Source organism: Oculina patagonica, chromosome 2, assembly GCF_052425735.1.
Source record: "Oculina patagonica isolate OP01 chromosome 2, crgOcupat, whole genome shotgun sequence".
NCBI classification, from domain to species: domain Eukaryota; kingdom Metazoa; phylum Cnidaria; class Anthozoa; order Scleractinia; family Oculinidae; genus Oculina; species Oculina patagonica.
The window spans coordinates 23219135-23244972 of NC_135759.1; the positions used below are offsets into that span (position 1 = coordinate 23219135).

Here is a 25838-nt window from a genome sequence, read left to right on the forward strand (position 1 = left end):
CTTTTTGATGATCTACGGTACCTGCGTCATACACAGTACTTTAATACGCATACACACTTGAAATTTGACCATTGTTTGTTTACAGTGCAAGTGGCGTGTGAATCATAACAGTTTAACCCTTGTTTTGATACCGGATGGCAGCCATAGAATTAAGAAAGAAAGGGAGTACGGGATTGGGCTCGGGACAACGTTACCCATAGCGGGATTGCGGGATGAGATGCGCGGAACCTGGAACGACATCAATACAAAATGGCGGAAAGATTGGACAACGAAAAATTTCCGTGATTTAAACCAAAGAAATGGACTCAAAGGAGGTACTGTTCATTACTGGGTTATGCCCACATAATATATAAGAGTGTTGTCTATGTTAACCACAAACCTAAAGCATTGTATGTCGCCATTTCAGCTCAGATCTCTTGTTTATGGGTCCGCTTTCCACGGCCTTCGTCATCGAATTTAATTCACAAATTGCTAATAATTGCTTCCAAATTTGTTTGTGTTCTTCTAAATTACCCAACAGAGAAAGCTCAAAGTTATATATCTCATCGTCTATTACTTTAAATAATTATTTCCAACTGCGGTACTAAATATAGTCCAGGGTTTAATGCAAGCTGGCAAAATTATACGTGCTTTACTGCTACATGTACAGACTGCTAGAACTACAGTAGAAGACGTGTGCTTGTGTTGCATAAAGTGCAACGAAATAAATATGCAAGATAAATGATGACTTGAGCAGCCAAGCAAGTAATAATAAGATATTGTTACAACTAAGAGTAGAGTAAAAGTTTGGTTTACTGGGTGGGCTCACACACAAAATTCGGTCGGTATAAAACGCAGACCATGCAGACTGCAGACTGCAGACTGCAGACCGTGCAGACCGTGCAGACCGTGCAGACTGAGTAATTTTTTTTCTTCTTAATTTTTACATTGTGTTTCACAAAACTTTTCACGAACGGTTTCCGAAGCTCGTTTGAAATTCGCGAAGTTCGCTACGAACTTTAGGGGAAATTTCATTATGTAGTTGTCAATCAAATTACGAACTTCGCAACGAAATTGTGAATTTCACATGCAGCGAAGTTGAAAGGTTGAGGAGTTCGCAAGTTGAGAAGAAGTTCGTCCAGTTTGTTTAATTTGGTGAAATGAATCCGTTCCCAGTACAGCAAAAAGCAATCCCAAGTCCAGTAAGGCAGGACATCAACGGACTAAAAAGCAAGGCTGCCCTGAAAATGGTTTGTGAATGTTACAACTGAGTTTTCCCAATGTCACCCGACACCCGACTAAAAATAGATTACAAGTTCTGCCGTGTGCAGTTTCGAAGGAAAAAAATTCAACAGATGAACCGGTTTACATATAAAAATACTGTTTGTGTGTGCCGTAAAAATCTTCTAAAGAGAAAAAAACGTTTTCCTTCTTGAATACACATCAGTTTGGAAAATCTGCGGAAAACCAGAACTTTTCAATTCCGTGTTGTTATACTTCTGTGTTTACACAACACGCAAGTCACGCCATCTGTCTGTTCGTGATAAACTCTGTTCCTCTGAAAGAATTTATAATTATTTGCAAAAAAATAAGCTTTGGTTAAAAAAATTTTTTTTACTAATAAACAACACTTGCTTTGGAACAATTGAAATGTGTATTTATTTACGAATTACTTATATTTTATTATTAAGGACAGTGTAAAAATTTTGGGAGATTTCTCAAGAAAACCCTGTATTCCCAAAGCATAACTACCAAACGAAGCATTTGTTTACGTTATAAAATTGAACTAGAAACCTGAACTTAACAAATAAACTGCTATATCCGACCAGTTCGTTTTACCTATAACTTAAAATGTTCCAATGTTTAAAGTGTAACGCGCTCTCTGACAGTAGAAGAAAACTCAACAAGCTGGAAGCTAAATAAAATAATCCTTGACCTTGAAGCCAACTTTAGATGATTTCCTGCCTTCCTGGACTTGAAATTGCCTTTCCTTGTACCGTGAACGGATTCATTTCACCAAATTAAACAAACTGGACGAACTTCTTCTCAACTTGCAAACTCCTCAACCTTTCAACTTCGCTGCATGTGAAATTCACAATTTCGTTTCGAAGTTCGTAATTTGATTGACAACTACATAATGAAATTTCCCCTAAAGTTCGTAGAGAACTTCGCGAATTTCAAATGAACTTCGGAAACCGTTCGTGAAAAGTTTTGTGAAACACAATGTAAAAAAAGAAGATAAAAAAATTACTCAGTCTGCAGTGTCTGCACCGTCTGCACGGTCTGCACGGTCTGCACGGTCTGCAGTCTGCAGTCTGCAGTCTGCATGGTCTGCGTTTTATACCGACCGCACAAAATTGGATGTTATTGATATACCTGCCAACTTTTCCTAATTAAAAAGCATTTGACTTTTTATTGTGGTTTTTAGTGATATGCGAACTCTGAAATTCAATCCTTAACCAACGGTTTAGGCTTTTTGCTGCCGACAATCATCTTGGCAGACCTGTTGTTGCATTGGGAAACAGAAGTTCACTTCAACTGAGTCAAAAGGTCATGTCCGTCAGCTGTAATTGGTAGATTCCGATCCATTTTGTTTGTATCCGTTTTTCATGTTTCGTTGGCTGTCACCATAATTATGATTGATGGCAGCGAAAAAAGCAATCATTAGTTGGATTTTGAATTTCAGAGTTCACATATCACTGAAAAGCGCAAATTGAAGATGTTCCAACTATTCTCTAACATTGCCAAAAAGTTCCGAAGATGTTGCGATGACTTCCAAGCATACTGAAGATGTTCTGATGACTTTTAAAGGTTGTTGAGGACTCAAACACAATAACAATGCATGCTCATTTATTGGACTGTTTTTTCCTAAAATTAAATTGAATTCACGTTTAATGGGTTTATGAGCAGGAAATCTGGATTGTCAGTCAGGCATGAAAAATTGGCCTGGATGCACAAGATCGATCTTTTAGGTATACTGGAGTGAGACATTGAGAGTTGGCAGGTCTAGGATATCAACTTCAAAGCATAATTTTAGAATTTCTGTTATAATAAGTCTATTAAAATTCAAAAATAATGCATTGAACTTTTTTTGTCATTGTAGATTGTTATAAAAATCTGCGATCTGAACCCGCATGTGGTGTGCAGTTTGTGTGCAGGATACTTTGTTGATGCCACAACTATTACAGAATGTCTCCACACATGTATGTACAGAAGGCAAACTGTTATATTATTTACTTCCACTTCAGATCAGCTTAGCACTTATATACTAGTCCTGTTTTGGCCACATATACACGTTATGAAAGTTTTAATCTGATAATATGTGCAGAAACTTAACAAGTTGCAGGGCTGCAAATAGCAGTCGGTCGTCGGACATTGGCCAACCAAAATTTGCTCATGTTCCATGAAATGCCAAATGTGGTCGGACATTGTCCAGACAATTTTTTTATCAGAAATCATTTTATGACAACGATGAATAAAAATTCAACCTTTTTGTTTTTTGGTGATGTCCCACCACAATTTTGTTTTGTCCAACCAAGATGGCGTCTTTGTAGGATATATGTCCTGTCAAGTGAGAAAAATTATTTGCAGCCCTGAGTTGAAAAGCTGAGTCCCGCAAGGGCAAGGGAAATAGCAAGGAACAAGTAGTGTCCACATGTAACTCTTGACCCACATGTACACATCTCTTTGTAGATGGTTTTACTTACTTTTAATAGCCAGATAATGAAAAAAAAATGCCGGCCCTACCCCCCATCCAGGGGCAAGGAACTAAATAAATGAAAAAAGGGAAGGCCTGGGAATTAGTAACAGGTCATTGATATTTTAACCTTAGTACTGAAGGTTTCATCTGTTTTTATCCTGTAGTTTGCAAAAGCTGTATTGTAAAATACTTCCAAACCAGCAAGAATTGTCCCATGTGCAACCTGCAGATACATGAAACCCAACCTCTTTTTAATCTCAGGTAAATCATAAATTTAGTAATAAGTTAATTAACTATAAACTGTGGAAACAATAAATTAATTATATTCATTTTTGCATCCAGTATGGGATTTGATTTTTATAAGTGACTTTAACATTTTTATAAGCAACTTTTAAGTCGCTTATTTTTTTAGCTTCATTAATGCTTTTTGGTGCCCTTTTCTGTACTTGTATCATATTATCTCTCGCTCCTGTGCTTTGTGTCACGTTTAAGGGCTTTCACTAGAAAAACCACCATATTGCCATAATTGTATACTAGTCCATTAGATATCCAGTGTTTAATCATATGGTACACCTTGTAGGTTAGACAGAACAATGCAAGATGTTGTGGCAAAACTTGTTCCTGGGATTATTGAAGGTAAAACTGTTAAATTAATCTTGTTTGATGCTGTAGTTTGGTCATGCTGTAGTCAAATTTAAGGACACCCTTAAGACCACAATTGTAGCGTTTGCATGTGTCTAGGACTATGACTGTGTGTCAGTGATTATGAGAGGTGCTCACTTACAGAAGGCAGTGATTATTAAAGGCAGTTACATTAATCTACCTAAAGTGCAAACTACCAAGCACGGACTCAAATCTTGGCGATATTTCGCCCCCAAATTATGGAATAGCCTCTCAGACACTGCCAGAACTTCAATATGCTATAAAACCTTTAGAAGGGCGTTAAATGCTGTAGATATTAGTCGTCATCTTTAATTTTTAATTAAATAATTGTATATATTTTATGACTTTTAGCTCATTTTTAATCAGGAAATGCGTCGCACATATTTAAAGCTTTAAAACTTTGAAGAATTGTATTCACTTTTTTTATTTTATTTTATTTTATTTTTTTTTTAATTTTTTATTTTCATTGTGGCTTACCTGTAAACTAGCTGGTGCGTTCCCGCAGATTTTGCTAACCATATCTGCGGGACGCATCGAAACCATAGCTAAGTGTAATGACCACATTAAACATTGTATTGTATTGTATTGTATTGTATTGTATTGTATTGTATTAAAATGGGAAAGCAACAAAGTGCTTCTACAGATCTAGATGCAGTTGCTGCTGTTGTTGTTGTGATGATGATGATAATAAAATAAAAACTTTATTGAAGTGTCAGGCTAAATATTTAGCTAACAGAAGCTAATTGGGGACACTCTACTACTTTATTACTACTTTTTGATGATGATGATGATGCTGTTAAGACGAGAACAGCATCATCATCATCATCAACTAGACATTAAGCATGTAATGATTGTAATTATATAAATTGCACATAACTTCCATGTGTTTTTGTTTAGCTGAAGAGGCAAGAAGACGAGAGTTCTATGAATCCAGAGGAATGGCAGTAGTAAAACCTTCTCAGGGTAATGAAAATTCATTTTACAATATGCATTTTATTTTTCCTTACCGCTTTTTGTATTAAATAAATGTGAGTTGGAAAGTTGTAAGGTTGATAATAAGTTTTCTTCCTAGAGCAAAGGCACAATAACTTCCACTGATAAACTGCATTTTGATTGACAGTTGTGCTTTTGAAGCCAACTTTTTTGGCTAATGTTTGAGTCACCTAAAATAAAATTATTTTAAACCTTGTGCACCACCATGATAAAGTTATGAGGCATCTTCCCCCCCCCCCCCCCCAAGTTGTGAGCTGAAATAATCTTAGACAAATAATTATGTTCATTTTACTAAGACTGGGTACAAAGTCACAGTAATTTTTGGATAGATGAATTTTAATTGCACCCTTGTTAATTTTTTTTTTCAGATGAAAATGACAATGAAAAACAACCAATGGAAAATGTGGTAAAAAGAGACTATGCTGAGAATAGGAATTTGTACAGAGATGATGAACAAGTGTCTCTGTGTGTTGAGAGATATGATGAGAGGTTAGTACAGTCCCCCTTGTGAAGTGGAGTGGGACAGGGGGTAGAAGCCCGGAAGAATAGGGAGGGGTACAAGAGGCAGGATAAAAGACGGCTGGAACCAGGAGAAATTGAGAAGCATATTAACATTTTTGCAATAGAAATAGCACAAAGAGGTGGGAACCACTAAGGAAGGGCAAGGAACCGACAGTAAAAGGTGCGGGAAGCGGGAAGTCTAGACCCCCCTGTCTTCTCTCTCTCCGCCGCCCCACAAACTGCGCCCGACTGTAGAATAGTACTCATTGTTTTAGCATAACCCTACATGCACTCCAAGGGAAGTCTATCAAAAATTAGCTTGCACCTTGCGTAGCCAATCGGATTGGGAGTTTGCATTAAAGTCAGTCACTGGGTTATGCTAATGACTATTAGATTTATACCTTACCCATCACCGCTGCATGTAGTACTTACAACTAGCAATTTAAAATATACATCATTCTTGCTCATTTTCCCACAGCATGGAAGAAAATGAAGAGGAGACAGAAAATGACAGAACAACAGAAACCGTGGGAGTAAGTGTTAAACTGTTAACTCTGCTTCTCGATGCCTTGTTCTATAATATTTGTAATGTTTGCTTCTCAAAAGAGACAGACAAAAAAATTTATTTAGACTTTTTGCGAGTGGACTGCTCTAATCTATGTTTTGTGTATTTGCAGACACTGAGTAAGAAATACTTGCGTTGTTCAGCTCGGATGATGGTTGTTCAACTTCAAAAGCTCTTAAGAATGAAACTCAACATCCCAGAAGAGAAAGAGGTGTGTAGAATTGTTGTAGTGATGTAAAAGCTACGTTCTCTTCTTTGCATCTGTTCTTTTACACTGTAGGTTCTTTATGATGATGCTTACATGAAATAGAACCTCATTTCCCCCTCTCTCCCATGGAGAGTTTGATCACAATGAATAGCCCATGTTCGATATATCAAAATTCTAACTTGACTCCGAGGCTTTCCAGTACAAGAGACTTGATACAAAGAAAACAAACCAAATATAGAAGTTTGACTAGAAGCCTCACTGCCATTTTTTAATTTTGATACATCGAGTGTGGGCTATTAGATTGATTATCCAGAGAGTGGGATTATTTGCAAATTGCTAAACTCCCATCTTTGGCTTGGAGCCAGTGTTTGCCATGATGACTTTTGAAGTCTAAATAAAATAATTGAAACGTCAGTTTAATTTTAATGCTAGATTAGCCCTAATCAACATTGTAGCCACTAGCCAGATGCTAATCTTCCTTCATTAGGCTGGAAGATTGTGTGACCAGTCAAACGAATGTATGCTTAGGAAGCTATTTAGCTACTGGCCCGTGCACGCATTATAGTGTACGTTTGAACTCACATGATGTTCGCATGCTGTAGGTAGAAATTGTGTGTAATGAACACGTGATACACCCATTCAGAACCATGAAGTTCATTTGGATAAGTGAGTGGTTAAACCGGGTAAGTACGTAATTTGTTTCCTCTTTTTTGTTTGTAACGCGGGGTTGCCACGGTCAGGGAAAAGTCAAGGAAAAACAAAAAAAATTTCAAGGTCAGGGAAAAGTCAGGGAATTTCGCAAAAAAAGTCAGGGAAAATCTTAGTATTGGTCGAAGTCAGTGAAAAGTCAGGGAATTTTGGCTGAAACAAAAAACAAAATGGATTTGTTGATGAAGTCAAATGTCATGCATTCAAAATCCTGAGAAAGACATAAAGAGATCGAAAATGAAGAGAAGACTATCGATGGTCTGTAAAAGAAGCTGAAGCAAATGTAAAAGAAGGTTGAGGTTGTTTGTTAATCCATCTTATTCAAGGTCAGTGAAAAGTCAGGGGAGAGTCAGGGAATTTTTTGGTTTCTAATAAGTGGCAACCCTGTAACTCTTAATTCACCCAAACGAAAAGAGCATTGAACTAGTACTGCAGTTCAAAATAATACAATCACGCCTTCCTCAGGACATGTAACAGGACACAGAACCTAAAGTTTGTAATGTAACTAATGCCATGACAAAGTTTAAGCGACACCCTACCTGACCCCACCCAACCCTCTGCCCTTAGATTTCTGTTCTATCAAATGAACACAATAAATTAAACGATTTCTGTTGTTGTTTTTCCCAGGCACCGCCCATGGTTCTACATTACCGTGTTCACAGCATCTCTTAAATAACTGTTACTTGAAAGATCAGTTCAAGCCATCATCACTTCATAGGGCCTCTCAAAGAAAACAGAACACTGTGACTTTGTAACTTACACAAGTATCGGTAGAACTGAAACGATGTAAGAATCTGCGTACCCGTAAGATAGAACTTGACGTTGTCCAAAGCCTTTATTGTTCCACGAACTCGTGTTAGTCAGGTTTTGATGGGTTTCCTATTCTTATTGCCCAGTGACAAATGACACGAGCAGGATACGTCATGCTGCCTACATGCAGTAGTAACTTCATGGTCGAATATTGTGAGCTCAGTCAATTTTTGGCCTTACATTGAGTGCACAAGTTCGCGCTTTGAAGAGCTTGTTTCACCACCAAGTCAGTCAGATCTCCGCCTCACACTAAACCATCTGGGAGGATAATAAGTAGTCCACGTGTTCTACACCTTTCACACCAAACCCTAAACATTGCAACCTGTTTGTTTTTGTAGGATTAAAATCGTTTTTGTGCATGAACGTTGGTTGCAGAGGTTTATGGGTTATTTCCATCCCCGTGTAAAATTAAAGCCGCCAGTTTCCTCGTGTGTCACTGATCTTTAATCGTTAAACTTGCTTTTACTAAACAGGTTTAGCAGGTGTGAACGGCCTCGGTGCGCGTGTACAAATGTCGAGAGACAAGCACCGAATTTTTCTTCACGTTAGTGTATTTTAACCGTTTTCTCGTCGAGTTTGACGAGCTGGAGTTTATCTGGCGTAATATGTTCATAGTCTCAAGTTAATTTGGGGAGCGTTCGAAAGCTATGTTATAACTCAGTGTTCGAAAAAACTTTGATAAATAGTTCTGCAGACAATCTGTTAAATGTACACATTGCATTTATTACTTTAATATTTTATGCACAAAATTTATTAAGATAAAATTTATGTCCTTATACACTTGTGCGTAAATATTTTTAAAAATAAAAGTTTATTATATCCTCTTGGCATAGTTACGATTTATTTTGTTCGATTATCGAAAAAAAATGTCGAAGCTTGGAGGGAAACTATGATGGTCTTGGATGGCAAATCGTCCTTGACTTTCTCAGCCCTATTTCCCTGGTTCTTGTGGCCTACCGGAAAGCCGTAATCAAGGCTTTTTTTAGAATTATCATCCAATTATAAAATGAAGCTGGAAAGTGGATTACTTCCCGCACAAAAAGTTTTTGTAACCGACGTGGGTGGTATGAAAATTACGGGTCTAAAATCACTAAACCTGCGAGAGTAGACGGCTTTTTCTACTCGAGTTAGCCGAAAAAGCCGTCTGCTCTCGCAGGCTAAAAATCACTCGTAGCAAACAGTTTACGCAACACGGCAGATTTCTAGGCTATTCGTGAAAAACCAAATGTGGCCGGATGGTGTAAGAGGAGTACACCGTGATAATAATAATAATTAATTTCTAGTGCATTACATTAAAAATCTCAATGCCCTTACAAGTAAAAATATTTAAAATTACAATAGGATAAAATACTAAATTCTTAAAATCTAAAGTTCATTAAAAATACTAAAATTCATAAAAAATACTGAAGTTCATTATAAAATACTAAAATTCATTAAAAAAGATAAATACTAAAGATCATTATTGAATAAAAACGTTTTAAGCTTAGTTTTAAAAGTGTCAACCGAGGCGATGGAGCACTTCTCACATTAAGTGAGTGCGTACAAATAATTTTTTACCGCGTCATGAATACCCTGCGGCTTTTCTGCAGGCAATGGTGGTCCTTCTGTGTATTGATGTGGGACCTCGCATCTGTTTGCGTAAACATTTGGGTAGGGCTTTAAACTATCAACTTTATAAAATCGCACTTCATAATCCGTTAGCGAAGTCTGGAAAGAAAATTTTTAAATCTAGAAGCTCTAAGACACTATTTTTAGCATTTTACATGAGGTATTTCTTCAAAAAACATCAATCAAGATCAGTTGGGGATTATTCCCCCATCTGAATGTATTTTCTTTTAATTTGGGTTAAAACTAGACGAGGCAAGTACCTCGTCTTGCCTCTTGCTAGTTTCAGCCCTGACCCTATTTCACATCAAAATATATCTATAGAGCTTATAGGGAGTACACCCCAACCCAGGTGAGGGGGGGGGGGGGGGGGTGCGAACCACCTGGAAATTGCAGGATTAATCACGAGCGCCGATTTTCCGTCGTCAGATTGCCCATAGTGCTGGTTTGCATTTCCTGTGAGCACTGAACCCAGGTCAGTTAAATACAACTTTTGCGTAACACGGTTAGATAAGAACGGCAAAGGGAATATATAATGACAACGCAAGCACGGGCAGTCCACGAGCAGGATTTGTATTTCAGTCTGGAAAAATCCCCACGTTTTCATTCTCTAAACTGAGGACTACTTGGGAAACCACAGGGCAACCCAGCCTCGTTTTCAAGACGTCTGGTGACGAGGCTCACAGATTGAAACACAGGTAGGTACTAAACTACAAAATATTGCCTAAACTCTTGAAATATGTCATTTATTCACGACTGACGACGCATATTGCATGCACTGTACAATAAATATTTACTTCCATCTTTATAAAAACAATTATTCCTGTTAATAAACACAGTCGACTTGAACGCAACTAGCAGCGCTTTTACACACAACGTAATTATCAACGCGTGGGTAACATTGAATATGATGCGTAATTATACAGGATCAAAATTTTTAACATTGTCCTCGCTGGAAAACTCCAGTAATAATAAAACCGAACTTTAAATTTTCGTATTGAGTCGAAAGAAGAAATTAATTCATTTTGTATTTGCGCTGTGATTTTCTGATGGAGGGAATACAGCTTTGCCAGCCTCTTGTGGGTGGTGGCTCTTGTTGTTGTGCTCGTTTGGGTAATGTTTTCTTCAGAGCATAGTTTACAGCTGGTAGCAGACCGGGCCTTGGCCTGTAGGTACTAGGTAGAGAGGCGTGGTGCTTTCTCTTAGCTCCTGGGTATCGAGCGAGTCTAGCTAAAATAACTTGAGACTTGGTCTGTAATGAAGTAACAGCGGACAACCCTTCAAAGAAAACAAGGAAAAACAAATCACTATATACGTTTTATTTTTATTTTTTAAGGGCTAAGTCATCCTCTTTTAGGCTGTTAACAGTAAATGAATATTTCATTGTCACTTTACATACATGCAGTAGTAACATAAAGACTGCCAGCTTATGCTTATACAATAATCGTTTGACTGCGTAAGATAAAAGCGTTATTAAGAGGACGATGTAGTATCCTACCAACAGGGGAAAAAAATGTGCGTATTATGACTAAACCAGCCAATCACAGAGCTAATATTTTAGGAAAGGAAAAAGCAAGTACTTCATTTGTATCCTCCTATGTCAAGCTTGCACCTTTTATCAAAGTTAACTCGAGCCGCGAGGAGTCTGGTAAGAGGGCCTTTCCCTAGTTTCCTCGCGTTGAGACGCTTTGCCCGAAACAAAGCCTTGTCACCAGGGCCCATGTACTTGCTATGTTTCATGTTATATCATTTACCTTAAATCTCCATCGTGTGACACAGATAAACTTAAGCGTGTGATCCTTGCCAAGAATTTCATCATTGCAAAGAATATCCACCTGGAAATGAACCAACTGCGGTTAATACTTGCGTTCCGTGAAATAAACGGATTAAAGAGGGAACAGTTCGTATAAAGGCGGCGACAGCGGATACAAGAATTTTGTCGGCGCATTCTTTATTCACCGGCGTCGGGCTCATAAAAATAACTATATCTTATTTTTTTTAGTGAGTAGTATCACTTTATTTTTTTACTAACTTGTAGTATTTTGGCGAGCCCGTTGGTCGAGTCAAAGTGCAAATGACGAGTGAAACTGTGCAGCACTTCACATTAATATGTCTCAGTATAAGAGATAAACTAACGTTTTTCTTCCCCCAAATCCTGATTTTGAACCGGGTTTGCCGCTCTCGCGGGGTCAACAAGAATAAGAGGACTACAGAAAAATTAGCCTTTAAATTAGCCTAGGATGCCGCAAGATGTTTGTACTGTAACTCGTTTCGCGCGCAGTTTGTTATCTACGTACTAAGTGGCCGGAGTTGGACAATAAATTCAGCGAAACCCTGTGAATAAGATAGTACAGTCGCCATTGCCACAAGGTTTAAAACCCGCTAAGATTAGCCGAAATATTTTTCTGCGTAAATCTTTGGTAACAAGTTAACAATACTTTACTTCCCAGACTATGCCTTCTCAAGATTTACCAACAAAACTAAAAACCTCACTTCGCGCAAGCATGACAACAACAAAATTTTAAATTGTTGTTTCTGATTGAGTGCTCAACATGCAATGATGAAATTTTCACCCTCGCCTTACTACATTCTGTTGTTGTAGTAAAAATATCACAATCAACTGATTCTAGGAGAAATGGTAGTATCACTTACATCCTTGTGGTCTTCTAGACTGAGCTTCTTAGCAAGAAACTTTTTAAGATGCAACACAGTCGCTTGTGAAGATAACCGTAGATATTTTCGAGTTAAAGGCTGCAGAAACAAGGGGAAAAGCGTTTGAAAATAAGTATGAACTATAAAACAAGATAGATACGTATCGCCAGTCATATTTGTGCTGAAGAGCTGACCCTTTTAGGGAAAGCAAACGACCACAGCGAGCTCTTTAACTATCTCTGGCCTCGTTCCTTTTTCTAATTCCTTTGTTTTCGCTAAAAAGGCGAGACCGCTCTGATGAGTCAATGTGCGCAGGATCAGTTTTGGCATCGATGGTAAGGTTGACTAGGCGAGGTTGAAATACTACGTGCTCGTAATCTGCGCGCAATTGACTCGTCCCAACTCAGACCTCGGTCTGCATTGTCGCTGTTATTATTAATTAAATAAACTCGGGACATTTTTGATATAAATAAGAATGGAACTAAGATACCTTAAGTGAATATTTTCCATTTGCCCTGTAAAGAAAAACAGAGAAATCAGATATTATTTCTGAGAAAGTTATCGCGTTTTGTTTAGCCACATCAATACTCAGTATTTAGAACACGCGCTTTGCTCGCAAGCACAAGTCCCGACATGGCACACCGGTCATATACGCGCATAACTGGGACAATTCAAGACGGAAAGATAGAGGCAAGAGGCGGTTGTCAACCAACCGCGACAAAACTTGACCTGTCTGGAATTACTTGTTTGTTTTATTGAATTAAAATTGAATCGACCGGCTGGATTTCACTCGCGTGCGCTTAGCCAGAAACTGTATCCTCAGCTTCAACAAGAGCCAAATCAGGACTATTGCAGTGAAGAGAAAAAGCAAGCCAATGCAACGATCGAGTTCAAAAGTTATGATAATTACTCTAAAAGTACAACAGGCTATTTTCGATGATTAAGTTCTAGTTCATCTTTGAGGCTATAAGGGCGTTAAAACCAAGAAATCACATTGAAGCTGAAGGATAAATAAGGAATTTAACTTGTTCATGTAGTCCCTTCAGTCTCGAAGTACGAAATGGTCGAATGTAAATTCCAAAGATAAGCCTCTCCCATCCCCTCCCCTAACAGAAAATAATACCCAGCCTCAAATCTTGGACCTCAAAAGCCCTTCAGTAGAGTTTGCTATACTTTTCATATTGATACATCATGTTCAGAGACTTTTTAAGTTCATCTGACAATCACAGAGCTTGTTTTGCGCTCTCATGGTTCATATTGTTCGATTTGGAAAAAGTAACCCCACCAACAAAGGCCTTTCGAACAAAACTGTCTTGAATTCGACGTTATCTATTTGTAATTAGTTTTTTTTTTTAGGACAGTAGGTAGTTATTTTATATTTTAGATCTGTGACATTTGTACTTCCTTTTAGATTTTAATACTTTTTTATTTCCCATTTTTAACCTTAGTTAGTAGTATTTAAATTCTTGTCCTAGTTTTTAATCTTAGTTAGCATACAACATAGGTTTTGTCTTTTTATTGTATTTTAGATTTTAATGTATTTTAATGTTTAACATTTAGTTTCTCAGAGGACCCTCCTGAAAACCACCCGCTAGGTGATTGGAGGCCTTCTCTTAAAATATTATTTTATTATATTATTTTATTATTATTATCTCCAAATTCACAGTATGAATGTTACAAAACACATTTGTACCTGTAGCATTCCATACATATGGCGACTTGTTCATCCCCGCGATGATAATCTTGATCTTCCTCCTTCTCGTTTGATGTACATGATGACGAGGGAGACGGATTGTCAGCTTTTAAAATATAATAACAGTCATTAAGTATTTATTGAACTCTCTGATATGTGTCTAAAGAAACACTTATGTAAAATCCTCGTCAAAGCAATGGAAACTCACTTCAACTGCGGTACATTGGAAACTCACTTCAACTGCAATACATTGGGATAATGAAAACTTTTTCGTTTTGGCTGCTCTTCGCCGCTTGCAACGTAGAGGGTCAGCAATATGCGCCCATTTCAAATTCAATACTATAGGGATCTATAGACAGTTTACAAGCATTGAACCAGGGAAAGGAGAGGATAGTTTAGCAGAGAGGAGGAAAAAAGAACGAATTTTTCTGAAAACAACAGTTCCAGTTTTGATAAAGGTTGTAGCTTCTACATAACTAGAACTGTAATCACTGAAATCCAGTGAGGTGGCAAACAAGAATCATTTCTCACAACTCGTTTACATTATCGGTGTATTTTCCACTGGTATTGTAATCTACGTACGTTTAAACACAATCAATAAGAACGTAAAAGAAGTTTCCACTCCTGTTGTTCAATGGGAAATACCTTACCTAAGGAAAATAAAAACAGATAAACCATTAAAGCAGGCAAACTAACCATGTGTTTTTATCGAATTCATGGCGTTGTAAGCGTTCTGTTGTTCCCCTGTGCGGTACATAAACATGGCTACTTCAAATTCCTTCTGACGTTGAAGCTCTCCTTACATGGAAAAAAAATGCAAAATACGAGTCAGCAAAACTATAAGAATCCAGTTTAAGTGGTTTTAAACGTTCGCTTTAGTTAAAGTGCATGTAGCAATAAAATCTTCTATAAAGCTAATATAGAATTGCTGTTGAAAGCCAAAAGAACTTAAAGCATCACATCTGAATTCGAAGTTAACACAATTACAAAGCCATTTAGTATTTTTTGAAAACGCCGATATGTGTCTAAAAAAACACTGATGTAAAATCCCCGTCAAAGCAAAGGATTAACTGCCATGGCGGTTCGGTTACCCTTCGCCACTTCCAATGTTAACGTTGAGAGACGGAAGCATAAAGCCATTTCAGTGTCAATTCTGGCGAGGGGAGGTAACAACATTGAACCAGAAAAAGGAACAGGGGTTTAACAGAGGAAAGGGAAAAAACGAAACATTTTCAATTCTAATGTAGGTTGTAGATTCTTTATATAAAGAGCTGTAACAGCTAAAATCCATCGGAGGTTAAACGGATCAACCCTTTTCTTTTCCCACAAAACCATGTAGAAGCACTCAATAAGTTTGCACTCATACTATTCAGTGTAATGAGAAAGTACCTCACCTTAACAGACACCTTAGGGAAAATTGTAAAAGCAGATAAACTAACTATGAGTTTTTATCAAACTCCATGGCGTTAGTCGCTTCTAGGTCTAAGGCTTAGGGACGGTTAAGGTCGAGGTAAAGAAACCAAAAATTCAGTGTTTCAGAGATTGCCAGTATTTGCTCCAAAAGTTCGCGTAGTGTATTTCAAAGAGAGTAGGAAGATAACAAAATATTTTACGTTTCTAGGGTCTGAATGGGCTCCTGGCCGGCTCTGATGCTAGTCTTTATCAGCAAGGGTAGGTTTTTTAAATCCATGACAATTGATGGTTGATGGCCACACTAAGTCAATATTTGTTCATTGTGAAAAATTGCAGCAGAAGATTTATAGCAACTGTTCCCTGACTTCTTCGACGTTCTTTAAAACTGATCGAAGCTAAGGGGCATCGCAACATAGCTGGAATTTGTCGCGCCCAAGTGCCGCTATAAATAAAGGCCTTCTAAAGAGCTGAGAAATAAATAAGATGAAAATACAAGTCTTTTTCTCAATATAAACCTATTTCATTCCGTGTAGATCTTTTAAACGCACTGACCGGTACTTTACGATCATTTTGATCATGTTAGATTTGATTTTTGGTCGCTGAAAAAAGAAATTGCTTTCAAGTTTTTGTTATTATTAGTCATTATTCTATTTTTGAAGGGAAATTTGAACGTGCATTTTGTTGTTGTTATGGTAACTTAAGTATCCGTAGATTAAAATCTAAATCGCAAGGATTATCCCTAAAACAAATTCTAGTTAATCACTCGCTAGGAACAAGTTCCATACCGAGCGATCCATGAATTCAGACGTAAAATTTTCACACCTAGCTGGGTAAAGAGTGTTAAATGCAACCAAGTTAGTTTAGATTTGGAAATTACGTAATTATACAAATTCGTTGAAGGACTGTTTTGCATCAGAATTATCACATCATCACTTCAAGTACACGTGTAAATGAAATTATGGAACGTCTGGAAAAACGGAAAACCCCCTAGTAAAGAGCCGAAAACCACAAACACATGAAAAGGCTTTATTGCTTTTTTGAAAACAATTTAAGTTTGGTCATCAATCATACTTTGATGTTGTGGTTACTTGTTTTTAAGCGACGCAGGAACAGGCATTCTTTGAGAAATTTTGACGTACTTGTCCTATACAATTATTGTCAGCCCGAAATAATCTTTCATCTATAATAGGCAGCAGTTTGATAAGGGCTTTTGCCCCGGGCAATAAATCTAAATATTTACCTTTCACATAGAAAGTAAATTCTAGAACTGAAGATACTTGAGTTTTACAAATCACTTAAAGCTGGCGTTTTCTCTTATGGTGTAAACCAATTCAGGGAATTTGGATAAAATTGGGCCCAAGTTGTTTGGGAGTACGGTTACGAAAACATTGCTAGAATAGAGTTTCGTGCTGTAGCTTGCTGTAATTGCTGTGAAATGCCTCCGAATTATGTGTCGTAGAGCATGGAGTTAGTCGAAAACAAATCATCTCCATTTAGATCGAAGTGTTCAAGTGTTTCTAATTTCTAGTTAAAGTAGGTTTATTTGAAGTTCAGCAAATATGATGATAGAAAACTAAAAGATATTTGCTATCAACGGAACTACCATTAATCTCCATTTCCTTTGAGATGTTTCAAGAAGCTCCCTTTTCTGTACATGTGCAATATCAAACATCTTTGGCAGTAGGGTGTCTTTAATGCATGTGAACCCGATTTCAGACTTTTCAAGAATCTGAAACCTGTAGCCTGTTTTGCCTTAGGAGTGTTTTCAATTTTATCCGTGCATTTTCTCTCTACTCTGTCATCAACTACACAAATATGCCGTCAGAACAGCGTATATAAACACTTACTCTCTTGAAGGTCGGGCACAAGCTTGTACACAATTTCCTGCATAGTGCGATCAGGGCTGTAAGAAAATATCAAGTAATTTTTTAGCTAACGGCAGCAAAATGAAAGACAGAGCTCTTACAAGAACCTGACATGTAGAAAACACAAAATTCTCATTAACTGAGAATATTGCAACCCAGTTACTTTAGCAATTCACAAATTAAAAATTCAATTTATATGCTCTTTTGTTTGTGAGAAAGCTTTTAATATTTCATACTACTATTTTCTGTTGGCTTCAATATGACTAAATACGAGCTAGAACATTCAAGAGATAACTATAAATTTCATGGTAAATAGAAAAGTTAAGGCTAATATATTTCAGCACCACAATTTGTTTTGTCCGCGGCGTGTTCAAGCCGATTTAATAAGATATACGAAATTAACGACATAGACAAATAAAAGATTCTACTCTGAAATGCAAAACATCCGAATTCAAGCAGGCAACAAGATGTTCAATTTGTCATATGAGTAAACTTGAGCAAATTTAAACTGACTCTTTATCAGTGGACGCAGAGTGGCCAACTCAAGCGTGACACTCAATGTATAATGGTTGCAAAGTATTTTTCTAAACACATAATACTGATGTGCAGGGGGGTTAAGAAATAATCTAATAAAAGTTGGAAACGTGATCGACCAAACACAAAGCTGAAAATATCTGTGACGAGCCATAATGGAGTAAACTTGGCGCAAGATGCCAATTTCATTAAGGCCATCAGAGTCAATTTCCATACCAAATTACTTTAAAATTCATTTGCAATTATCGAATAGAAAAACGCCTAGATCACGAAATTTAATTGACTAAGAAATAGTCTTGATCGAGGTTTTATATGTACGACCCATCAACCCGAATTGATCAGTTTTCGGGAAATTATGACGGATGTACGGAGAAAAGATCATCTCGTTTCCACAGCGCGAGTGAAACCAGATGATCTCAAGCAAGTTATATTTTTTGTTTCCACCGAATGTTGCATGTTATTTTTAATGGATTCATTACACCACATCTGTAGAATCACGATAAGAGTTTTATTTTTTACAATCTTTTTCTCAAGCCATTATCCCCCTTACCTGATGTAGTTCATAGGGTAACTATGATGGATTACAATTTTGCACGTTGGGCAAAAGTTGTCTTCTTGTAAATGCTTCACGATGCAGCTTCTACAAACTGTTAACGAAAGCAAAACATAAGACAATAAACACGACATCGCCAAAACACAAACAACTACACGATGCTACAGATGGACTTAAAACTAATATCGGTCATTTGCGGTAAAGACATATAAGCTACTCTGTGTCGTTCCAAGGGCACATCTTTAAAAGTCCCTCGTCAAAGTGGTCGCTGTAAACACGATTTAAATAAAGAGCTGTTGTTTATCTTACCGCATCCTGAGCATACAAGATGAAGCTTTTAGACAGCTATTGTACCTTCACGGAAGGTCTACTGTATAGCATGACTTGCAATTGATTAAATTCTGAAGACGGCATCTTATAGCCTTGCCAACGCCTCGCTGGGCGACATATCCTTGGCATTAAAATGATATGAACGAGGCTTTAAATTTATATCACTTGCCCCCCCAAACACACAAATTGAATGCCTCCAAGCATCTGTTCCGAAGCCAACATACCGGCTGGCGCACAATTCACGTCATTTGAGCAGGAAGATTTTAGACAGTCATAAACGCCGTCGTGCGTTGAATCAGGCACGGGTACAGTCGATTCGGTACCGCTGGATGCTAGCCAGTCAAGGACGTGAGAAATTGTTGGCACGAGCAAGAAGGTTTACAAACGCCGCCACGATAATACAGTAAATTAAATAAGAGAAATGCCAAATTCACTGTGCAAACGATGAAAAGTGAAATAATAGTCCCTGTATAAATTTTCCGACGCAGCCGTTGAGAAATGAGAGACTGTGATAAGCGAGCTTGTCTCTGTTGGATCGCTGTCGTATAGAGCAGCTACCATTTCGCCGGTCAGTCGCGAAGCGAACTTATTCTGTGTAAATTTAAAGGTGGACATATTAACTTCAAAGGCTTTTGTGTAGAGATCAAAAGCATTTAAACGCTAAACATGAGTTTACAAGCTTTGCCACGCTTCACGACCAATCTACTTCAACCTCAAGGTATATCCACCTTGATTCTCAAAAAATCTTGGTGTCCAATTGAAGTTAAAACAGTTTAAGATGGAATAAACAAAAAACCCAAGAGGCAGAGTTCTATTTGACCTCGGGGAATGAATAGGAAAATAACAAACTTGGAAAGTAATATACTTACACGTGTGAAGACACTCCGTGATGGTTGTAGCGTCGATTAGATACCCACTGCATATGCCGCAAGTTATGAAAGGATTAAGTTCTCTTAGCTTCACTGTTTGGTACATAATCGGTACTAGATGTGGTACACCTTGGGCTTCGTAAATCCCGTAGTGGTAACGACTCGGCCGGTTATGCGAAACCACGTACGATGCCCAGCAGCTCGTACGCTCTATGCTCAATTTCGGCGAGATAATAGTGATAATGAAGAGTGATGTGGCGAATTTCTGTCAACACTTCGACTTCAGTCAAGATTCTTCAAAACCTCTTCGGCTGAGCCTCCAAACAAAGGCCAGAGAGTCGACGAACGTGCGTTGCTTTCGACACAAGAGTTTCGCCTGGATCAATCAGACCACACGTACAAACAGAGCAAAGAGCCTCAGGGCAGATTTGTTGTGAGCGGTGGGCGGTCAACATAAAAATTATCCGATCATCAACAATATTCCCGAACAAAGAGAGCAGGCTAGTCTCAAGGGACCTTCTCTTCACGTTGATCACTTGAAGCGAAAAGCGACTTTTACCACGTTCATTTCATTTGAGCGCGGAAGGACAAGACAGCCGCGCAAATTGACACGATCGGTAATTTCCTTGACTCTTCCTGTCGGAATCAGCTTTCGTTTCTTGTGTAAAGAGAACGAAGGAAGCTGAGAGAGGCTTGTGGTCTCTTATCTGTAAGGCAAGAATCCAAGGCCTCTCAATAATGAACCAGTTTTCAATAGAAGACAAACAATGATAATATCTTTAGTACTGCCGATTGTGAATAGCGTTTCTACCGGTGGTTGAACGTTTAAAAAGACGTTTGTGAATAGGTCTATTTACCACGTTTCTCGTTGAGATGCCATTTGGATAGAGTGTTTTTTATGAAGTACAAGAGAATGTTCCTAGGTACCGGAAATAGAGGATAGATGGCCTGTCAAAATAAACCACAAATGGCATGCATCAAATATCACAGAGGTTGAAAGGATCGTAACACGACAGAACAAAATGCATGTGTAAACTGCCGCTTAACAAGAAACTGCTCGGCAAACTAAGTTAATCTCTCGAGTCCAAACATACAAGCACGGAATGAAAAGCTTTGTGGATTACTTAGAGCAAATACTTAAGCTCTGAATCGTAAGGTAAGGCCGAACGAATCTGTTTGTCTATTCTGAACGATGTAGGCTGGTCGTGATCTTATCTTCGGCGACTGTGGAATGCAAAATGAATGAAGGGGGCAGAATTAAATATCTTCCGGTCAACAAGTACCCTGCAAATGTGTCTATTTCTTGCTATATTTAAATACTTTATACCTTAAAATAGCAACCCCAATTTTGGATCTTGAGATTTAGACCAGAACTTTTTCTTCCTATGTTACCAGCTGACCTTTTGAAGAGCAATTATAAAAAAGTTGTAGAGAGATTGAAACACTTTAAAACTAACGCGTTTCCGTTTTTTCGAGTGATTCAGTTATCCTAAGCCCTTCACTCAATAACGAAGAAGTGTGTAATGTTGCGAAGCGTTTTTACATCGAACTGTCGAAACTAATATACTTTAGTAAACATAACGCCATCTTCTCAGAACTGTTTGACAGTCGGCAGGTTATTAACATCTGTAAGAGAATTATATTTACAAGTTGGCTCCGATGCATCAATTAAATTCGTGAGAGATTAGTGACAGTATGTTAGCATGTATGTTGCTACTTTTCAAATTCAAGTGCACTTTTCCCTTCAAGTTGACATGAAATGTGGGTACTAATGGTCACTTATGAATGCAGTAACCACAAAATCAGTACTAAAAACGATTTTCAAGAACTTTTAAACACGGATCACTACATGTGCATTATGACTTGGCATTCTATTAATTTGATCCACTGGAAGTTTTTTTCCTTATCCAGGACAATCGATTGTACAGTGCCACAAATACTCTACTAATACTAACAAGATGGACGCAAGTTATATATTGCCCGTCGTTTAGATACTAGATAGCATTGCCAAATATGACATTGAAAAGAGTGACAAATGACGATATAAATTTAATCATATCTAAAAGAAACTTAAAACAGATTTCTAGGTCAGTAGACGTGGCCTTATGAAAATGTAGAATTTTATTTTATAGTTTTGAAAAGCTTCAACTAAACTGTACTATTTTCAAATTTCCCTTCTTTCTTGCATTGCATAATAAGGATCTGTCTGTCTTATTTGCAAGCGTGACAATGTGATATTGTTTCAAATATTAAGTAAAAATAACAATGGTCTAGAAGCGGAAATCACAAAAGCGTTCACCTAAAATTAGAATTTTATGGATACAGTTTTATACCAGTCGCGGTCCTCTATCAGTGTTTAAGTCACTGTTTTCAGATCTTAATTTCATCACCACATGTGGTTGATCTATAATTTCCTTTAATGAGTTCTAAACAAATAGATTTAGCCCTAAGTCGCATGAGTATGCAGGCTTTCTATAGTGGATCAGACAAGATCGTGTTTTCAGCTAAGCCCCCAAACGAGAAGGCTACCTACGACAAAACAGGTCACTAGACAAAATTAAGCAGGTGCTTGTTATATTTGACCATAAAGAGATCTCTTTGTAACTGGGTTGCAAATATACATGTAGAACTGACTTCTAAACAGTACAAATCAGTTGCGTTTTGATCGACCTACACACGTATAAAAGAGAACAGCGAAATGATGACTAAATGTGGATAAATGTAAAGTGAAATGGCAACTTGGATAAAGTGAAAGTAAATAAACTTGAGAACGCTTCTTCATTTACTTTCACAAACGATGACTAGTGACAGCCTAATTACAACTGAAACTCTCTCAGTGTACCTGTTGGTATTCTGGCATGGCGTATAAACCGAGATCTGAACTTCAAGCTTGTTCTAGCTACTGGTGCCAACATTAAAACTTCAGAAGGACATCTCCCACCCAATAGCCAGAATTAGCGGCTGATTTTAATCGGTATCAAGTTCAAAGCCATACAGCACCGACTTTTTCGTCACTTTTTCGGTTTGCCGATAAATCATTCTCATTCATTTCATTCATTCATTTCTCATTCTCATTCTTGGCGAAGCTAATTTTTAAAATGCGCTCAGTGCAAGAGCCGTGCAAGCATATGATGACTTCTCGAACAGACACCAGAAGCCTTTTTACCTCATATCTACCCTCTCCCCTTTAAACAGGGTTCCCAAATGAGCACTTTGAGTTCCAATCGCCTTTGACATTCTGCGTCTTTTAAACACACCTAATAACAGAATTGAAGCGGAATTTTTGCCAATGTTGACCTTGTGTCTACGGCCTCTATACTATGTACATTGGCAACTTATTACACACATTGCAGGGCTTTCTTATGTGAATGTTCCACGTGTCGAACTAGACAAAAAGTCTGGTGCATTTGACGTCTTCGATAATCCATGAATTAACATGAAAGACAGTTGTCCTTCATATGCGAAATCTGTTGGTGTTTAATTACTCGGTCCAGTGGGCCGACCGACGCATCAAAATTATGCGTGGGCTTCGAGACGCCGAAAACCCACGCAGTTGAAAAATACACTTGTCACTTTTCGTATTGTGTTTGTTTAGACTTCGGCAAACACAGTTGAAAAAGTATTTGCTTTTTGAATCAGCCAAGAAACGGAATAAATAAAGCATACTTAGCTGATTTACTTTGGCGTGTTTGAGGTGGAGTTTCTTATAATGTCATAAATTAGCTTGAATTGTTATCGCACGCAAGTCCAGCCAGTTTTATCAAAAGATGCGTGACCTCTTTCAGTGAATTGTCGTAGTCTTGACTTATTAAAACTCAAGAGATTAGAATATTGCATTATGGCTGCTAATCTGTCTTGATCTTAACATAAGAGAAACATTGCAATTAGTTTTCTTATTGCTCTCTCAGGCACCGAAATAATTTCTCAAGGGCAAGAATTTGTTTTTGCGCTATTCGATCTCTTCATTGTTTTGTTTGAATCATTTCACTAGCTGGCCAAATTTGTCAAAGATGACAAAGATGTGAGACGAAGCTTATGCCAGAGTCCCACGGCAGGCTATTTGCGATGATGACCTTTGATAACAGTGATAAGTATTTCAGAGATTTTTTCTTTTTATATTCTGATTAGTGACGGCTTCAGTAAAAGTTATGTTTTCCAACCTTGCGATCCACGTGAACACCAACACTCTTTTTGCTGTTGTACAGGGCTTAAAGAAACTGTGGCATGGATTTAAGTCAAATTTAGGCATTTGAAATGGCCAAATTCGGTAAAATATAAAAAGAAACCGCTAAAACCAATGAAGGGACATTTTAATAACACCGCAAATACAAAAGAAGGTACGGATGGCCAAAAGTGACTAGGATTGAAACGGATTGCGAAATGTTTTTTTTTCTTTAAAAATTTTTTTGGCTGAACAGTTTTCAAAGTGAATCTCGTTTGTTTGTAACTTTAAATTATAACGCCCAGGAGACCCATTTGGTTGAAATAAAGTTATATTTTTGTCCATAGCTGTTTAAAGCTGGTATTTGTCAAAACTTATTAAAGTAAACTTAACTCAGCCGTACAGTCCCTTAAATATTTGCTGACCAATATAACCGTCCGTTTTGTGACATACTGCTTCTCTGTGTGGGTCGCGGTCGAATCAAAGAGGTCTTTGCAACAGGCAGTGAAATTAGCTCATCATTTGGTTAATCAGTATAGACCGGAAACACTGTGACCTCGAGGCACTGTCTTAATTTTTTTTAGCGGGAGTTGTTGATCCTAGCTAAAAGGCCAATATTGATAAGGCTTGCATTTTTAGAATAATGTTTTAAAATTTTGTTTATTTGAAAACAATGGGCCAATTAGGGAACAGATGTGAAATATTTTCATTACCACTTTAATTTTTGCATGCCTGTGCCTGGATTCTCGTTCAATTTGTTTCCTCCAACTCAACAACAGCCAGAGTACTTCTTTACAACTGCCTTCCAGTAGGATAGTCGTTTTTAGCATTTTCTCTTTAAGACAAGAATGGCAATATAACAACTTTAAAATTTTGGCCGCAGAAAATAAGTCGTGAGTCATACGCCTAAAGTGACGAAATGAAAATCTAGACAAACAAACAAAAGGTGACAAAAAGTGAGGTGCTCCGTACGAAGCTAAAAAGTTAGTTAAGATGGTTCCTTGGTAGTGCCTAGTTGAGACAAACCAACGTAAAATAAGATTTTAGTTTTAACGTAGTAATCTCAAGATGTGGACAGTATTTTATATTCACTAAGATGAACAATTTGGAGATGCAAGAACTCATTAGACGGTGCCTATACATCAGATAAAAGATCGTTTTTTTTTAGATTGTTTGTTTGTTTTATAGATACCCAGACTTGACACGCACCTTTTCAATTTAGTCACGGGATGGAGCTCTGCTAAGCACACTGGAGGTTTTAGTTTCATTTTACTGATTTATACGGCGTAAGTAAATGGCACGAAATTTCAGCGACTAATCCATCACTGATCGAACTATATCGCATGACAGTTTTCTTCAGTCTGTGGCTTATGCAAAAATATATAAAGTTACATGTCTGCTACACACACTTCAGCAGTCGGTTGACTCGGTTTCGGAGAGAAATTAAGATGGGGAGCTCTGTAAAAAAGAAGATCGCGACTTTGAAATGAAATGAAAGCTGGCTGCAAAACTTGCGACGGTTTATGTCTCGGGTAGTGTCCTGTGCGAGCCGCATTGAGAAAAAACGGTTTGCTGTGGTTGCCTTTGGTTTGTTTGCCTCTAGACGTGAGCGACAGAAAACCGGAAGAAAATGGTTGAAGTCCCCTGAAATTGGTAGGCGCAACTTTACGAGGACATCGCACGCAGGCTTTATGATTTATGGCCTAGAGAGAGAAATAAAACCGTCTTGAATAAGTTGTGATTAAGGTGACCTAAAAAAACATGTTCTGAACTGAGATTATGTAGTTCAGGGGTTTGTAACTGGCCCGTGTAATAAAATGATAATCACAGATCACAAATATCATTTTGCGTTAAGGACATAAATCAATCTTTCTTTTTATCTGACAACACCTGTCACAGGTATTTGTCGTTCACAGACCAGAGATGACAAGTTGTATCTGTTATGAGAAACTAGAAATGTTTCCCTGAGTAATAGGGTGCAGCTGATTAAACGAAAAGATAGACTGTTTGCACGCTTTCACGCCGAATACAAACA

At 37.7% G+C, this 25838-nt stretch overlaps 2 protein-coding genes across 2 annotated transcripts; one reads left to right on the plus strand and one right to left on the minus strand.

Annotated features, from left to right (window-relative positions):
• The first annotated feature begins 197 nt into the window (after nt 1-197).
• LOC144643612 (polycomb group RING finger protein 1-like) lies at nt 198-8910 on the plus strand. Its single transcript, XM_078502918.1, has 10 exons — nt 198-314; nt 3083-3182; nt 3844-3940; nt 4260-4315; nt 5240-5305; nt 5704-5824; nt 6315-6369; nt 6514-6612; nt 7212-7292; nt 7945-8910. The coding sequence occupies exons 1-10, from the start codon at nt 300-302 to the stop codon at nt 7987-7989; spliced, it is 735 nt and encodes a 244-aa protein (XP_078359044.1). The 5' UTR covers nt 198-299; the 3' UTR covers nt 7990-8910.
• A 1542-nt stretch (nt 8911-10452) lies between these two features.
• LOC144643639 (polycomb group RING finger protein 3-like) lies at nt 10453-20931 on the minus strand. The gene is made up of 9 exons (XM_078502957.1): nt 19642-20931; nt 18440-18536; nt 17338-17393; nt 14774-14875; nt 14078-14183; nt 12875-12899; nt 12385-12483; nt 11487-11567; nt 10453-11010 (listed from the first exon to the last, which is right to left on the minus strand). The coding sequence occupies exons 1-9, from the start codon at nt 19745-19747 to the stop codon at nt 10963-10965; spliced, it is 720 nt and encodes a 239-aa protein (XP_078359083.1). The 5' UTR covers nt 19748-20931; the 3' UTR covers nt 10453-10962.
• Between the last annotated feature and the right edge of the window lie 4907 nt (nt 20932-25838).

Excerpts from the sequence above, each read along its gene's own strand:
- LOC144643612 (XM_078502918.1), top strand. Across the intron at positions 5,825-6,314 it reads GTTGAGAGATATGATGAGAG|CATGGAAGAAAATGAAGAGG; the intron begins GTTAGTACAGTC and ends ATTTTCCCACAG. Across the intron at positions 7,293-7,944 it reads TAAGTGAGTGGTTAAACCGG|GCACCGCCCATGGTTCTACA; the intron begins GTAAGTACGTAA and ends TGTTTTTCCCAG.
- LOC144643639 (XM_078502957.1), bottom strand. The coding sequence starts at position 19,747 with ATGTACCAAACAGTGAAGCTAAGAGAACTTAATCCTTTCATAACTTGC. Across the intron at positions 17,394-18,439 it reads TACCCTATGAACTACATCAG|CCCTGATCGCACTATGCAGG; the intron begins GTAAGGGGGATA and ends ATTTTCTTACAG. Across the intron at positions 11,568-12,384 it reads GTCTAGAAGACCACAAGGAT|GTGGATATTCTTTGCAATGA; the intron begins GTAAGTGATACT and ends GTTCATTTCCAG.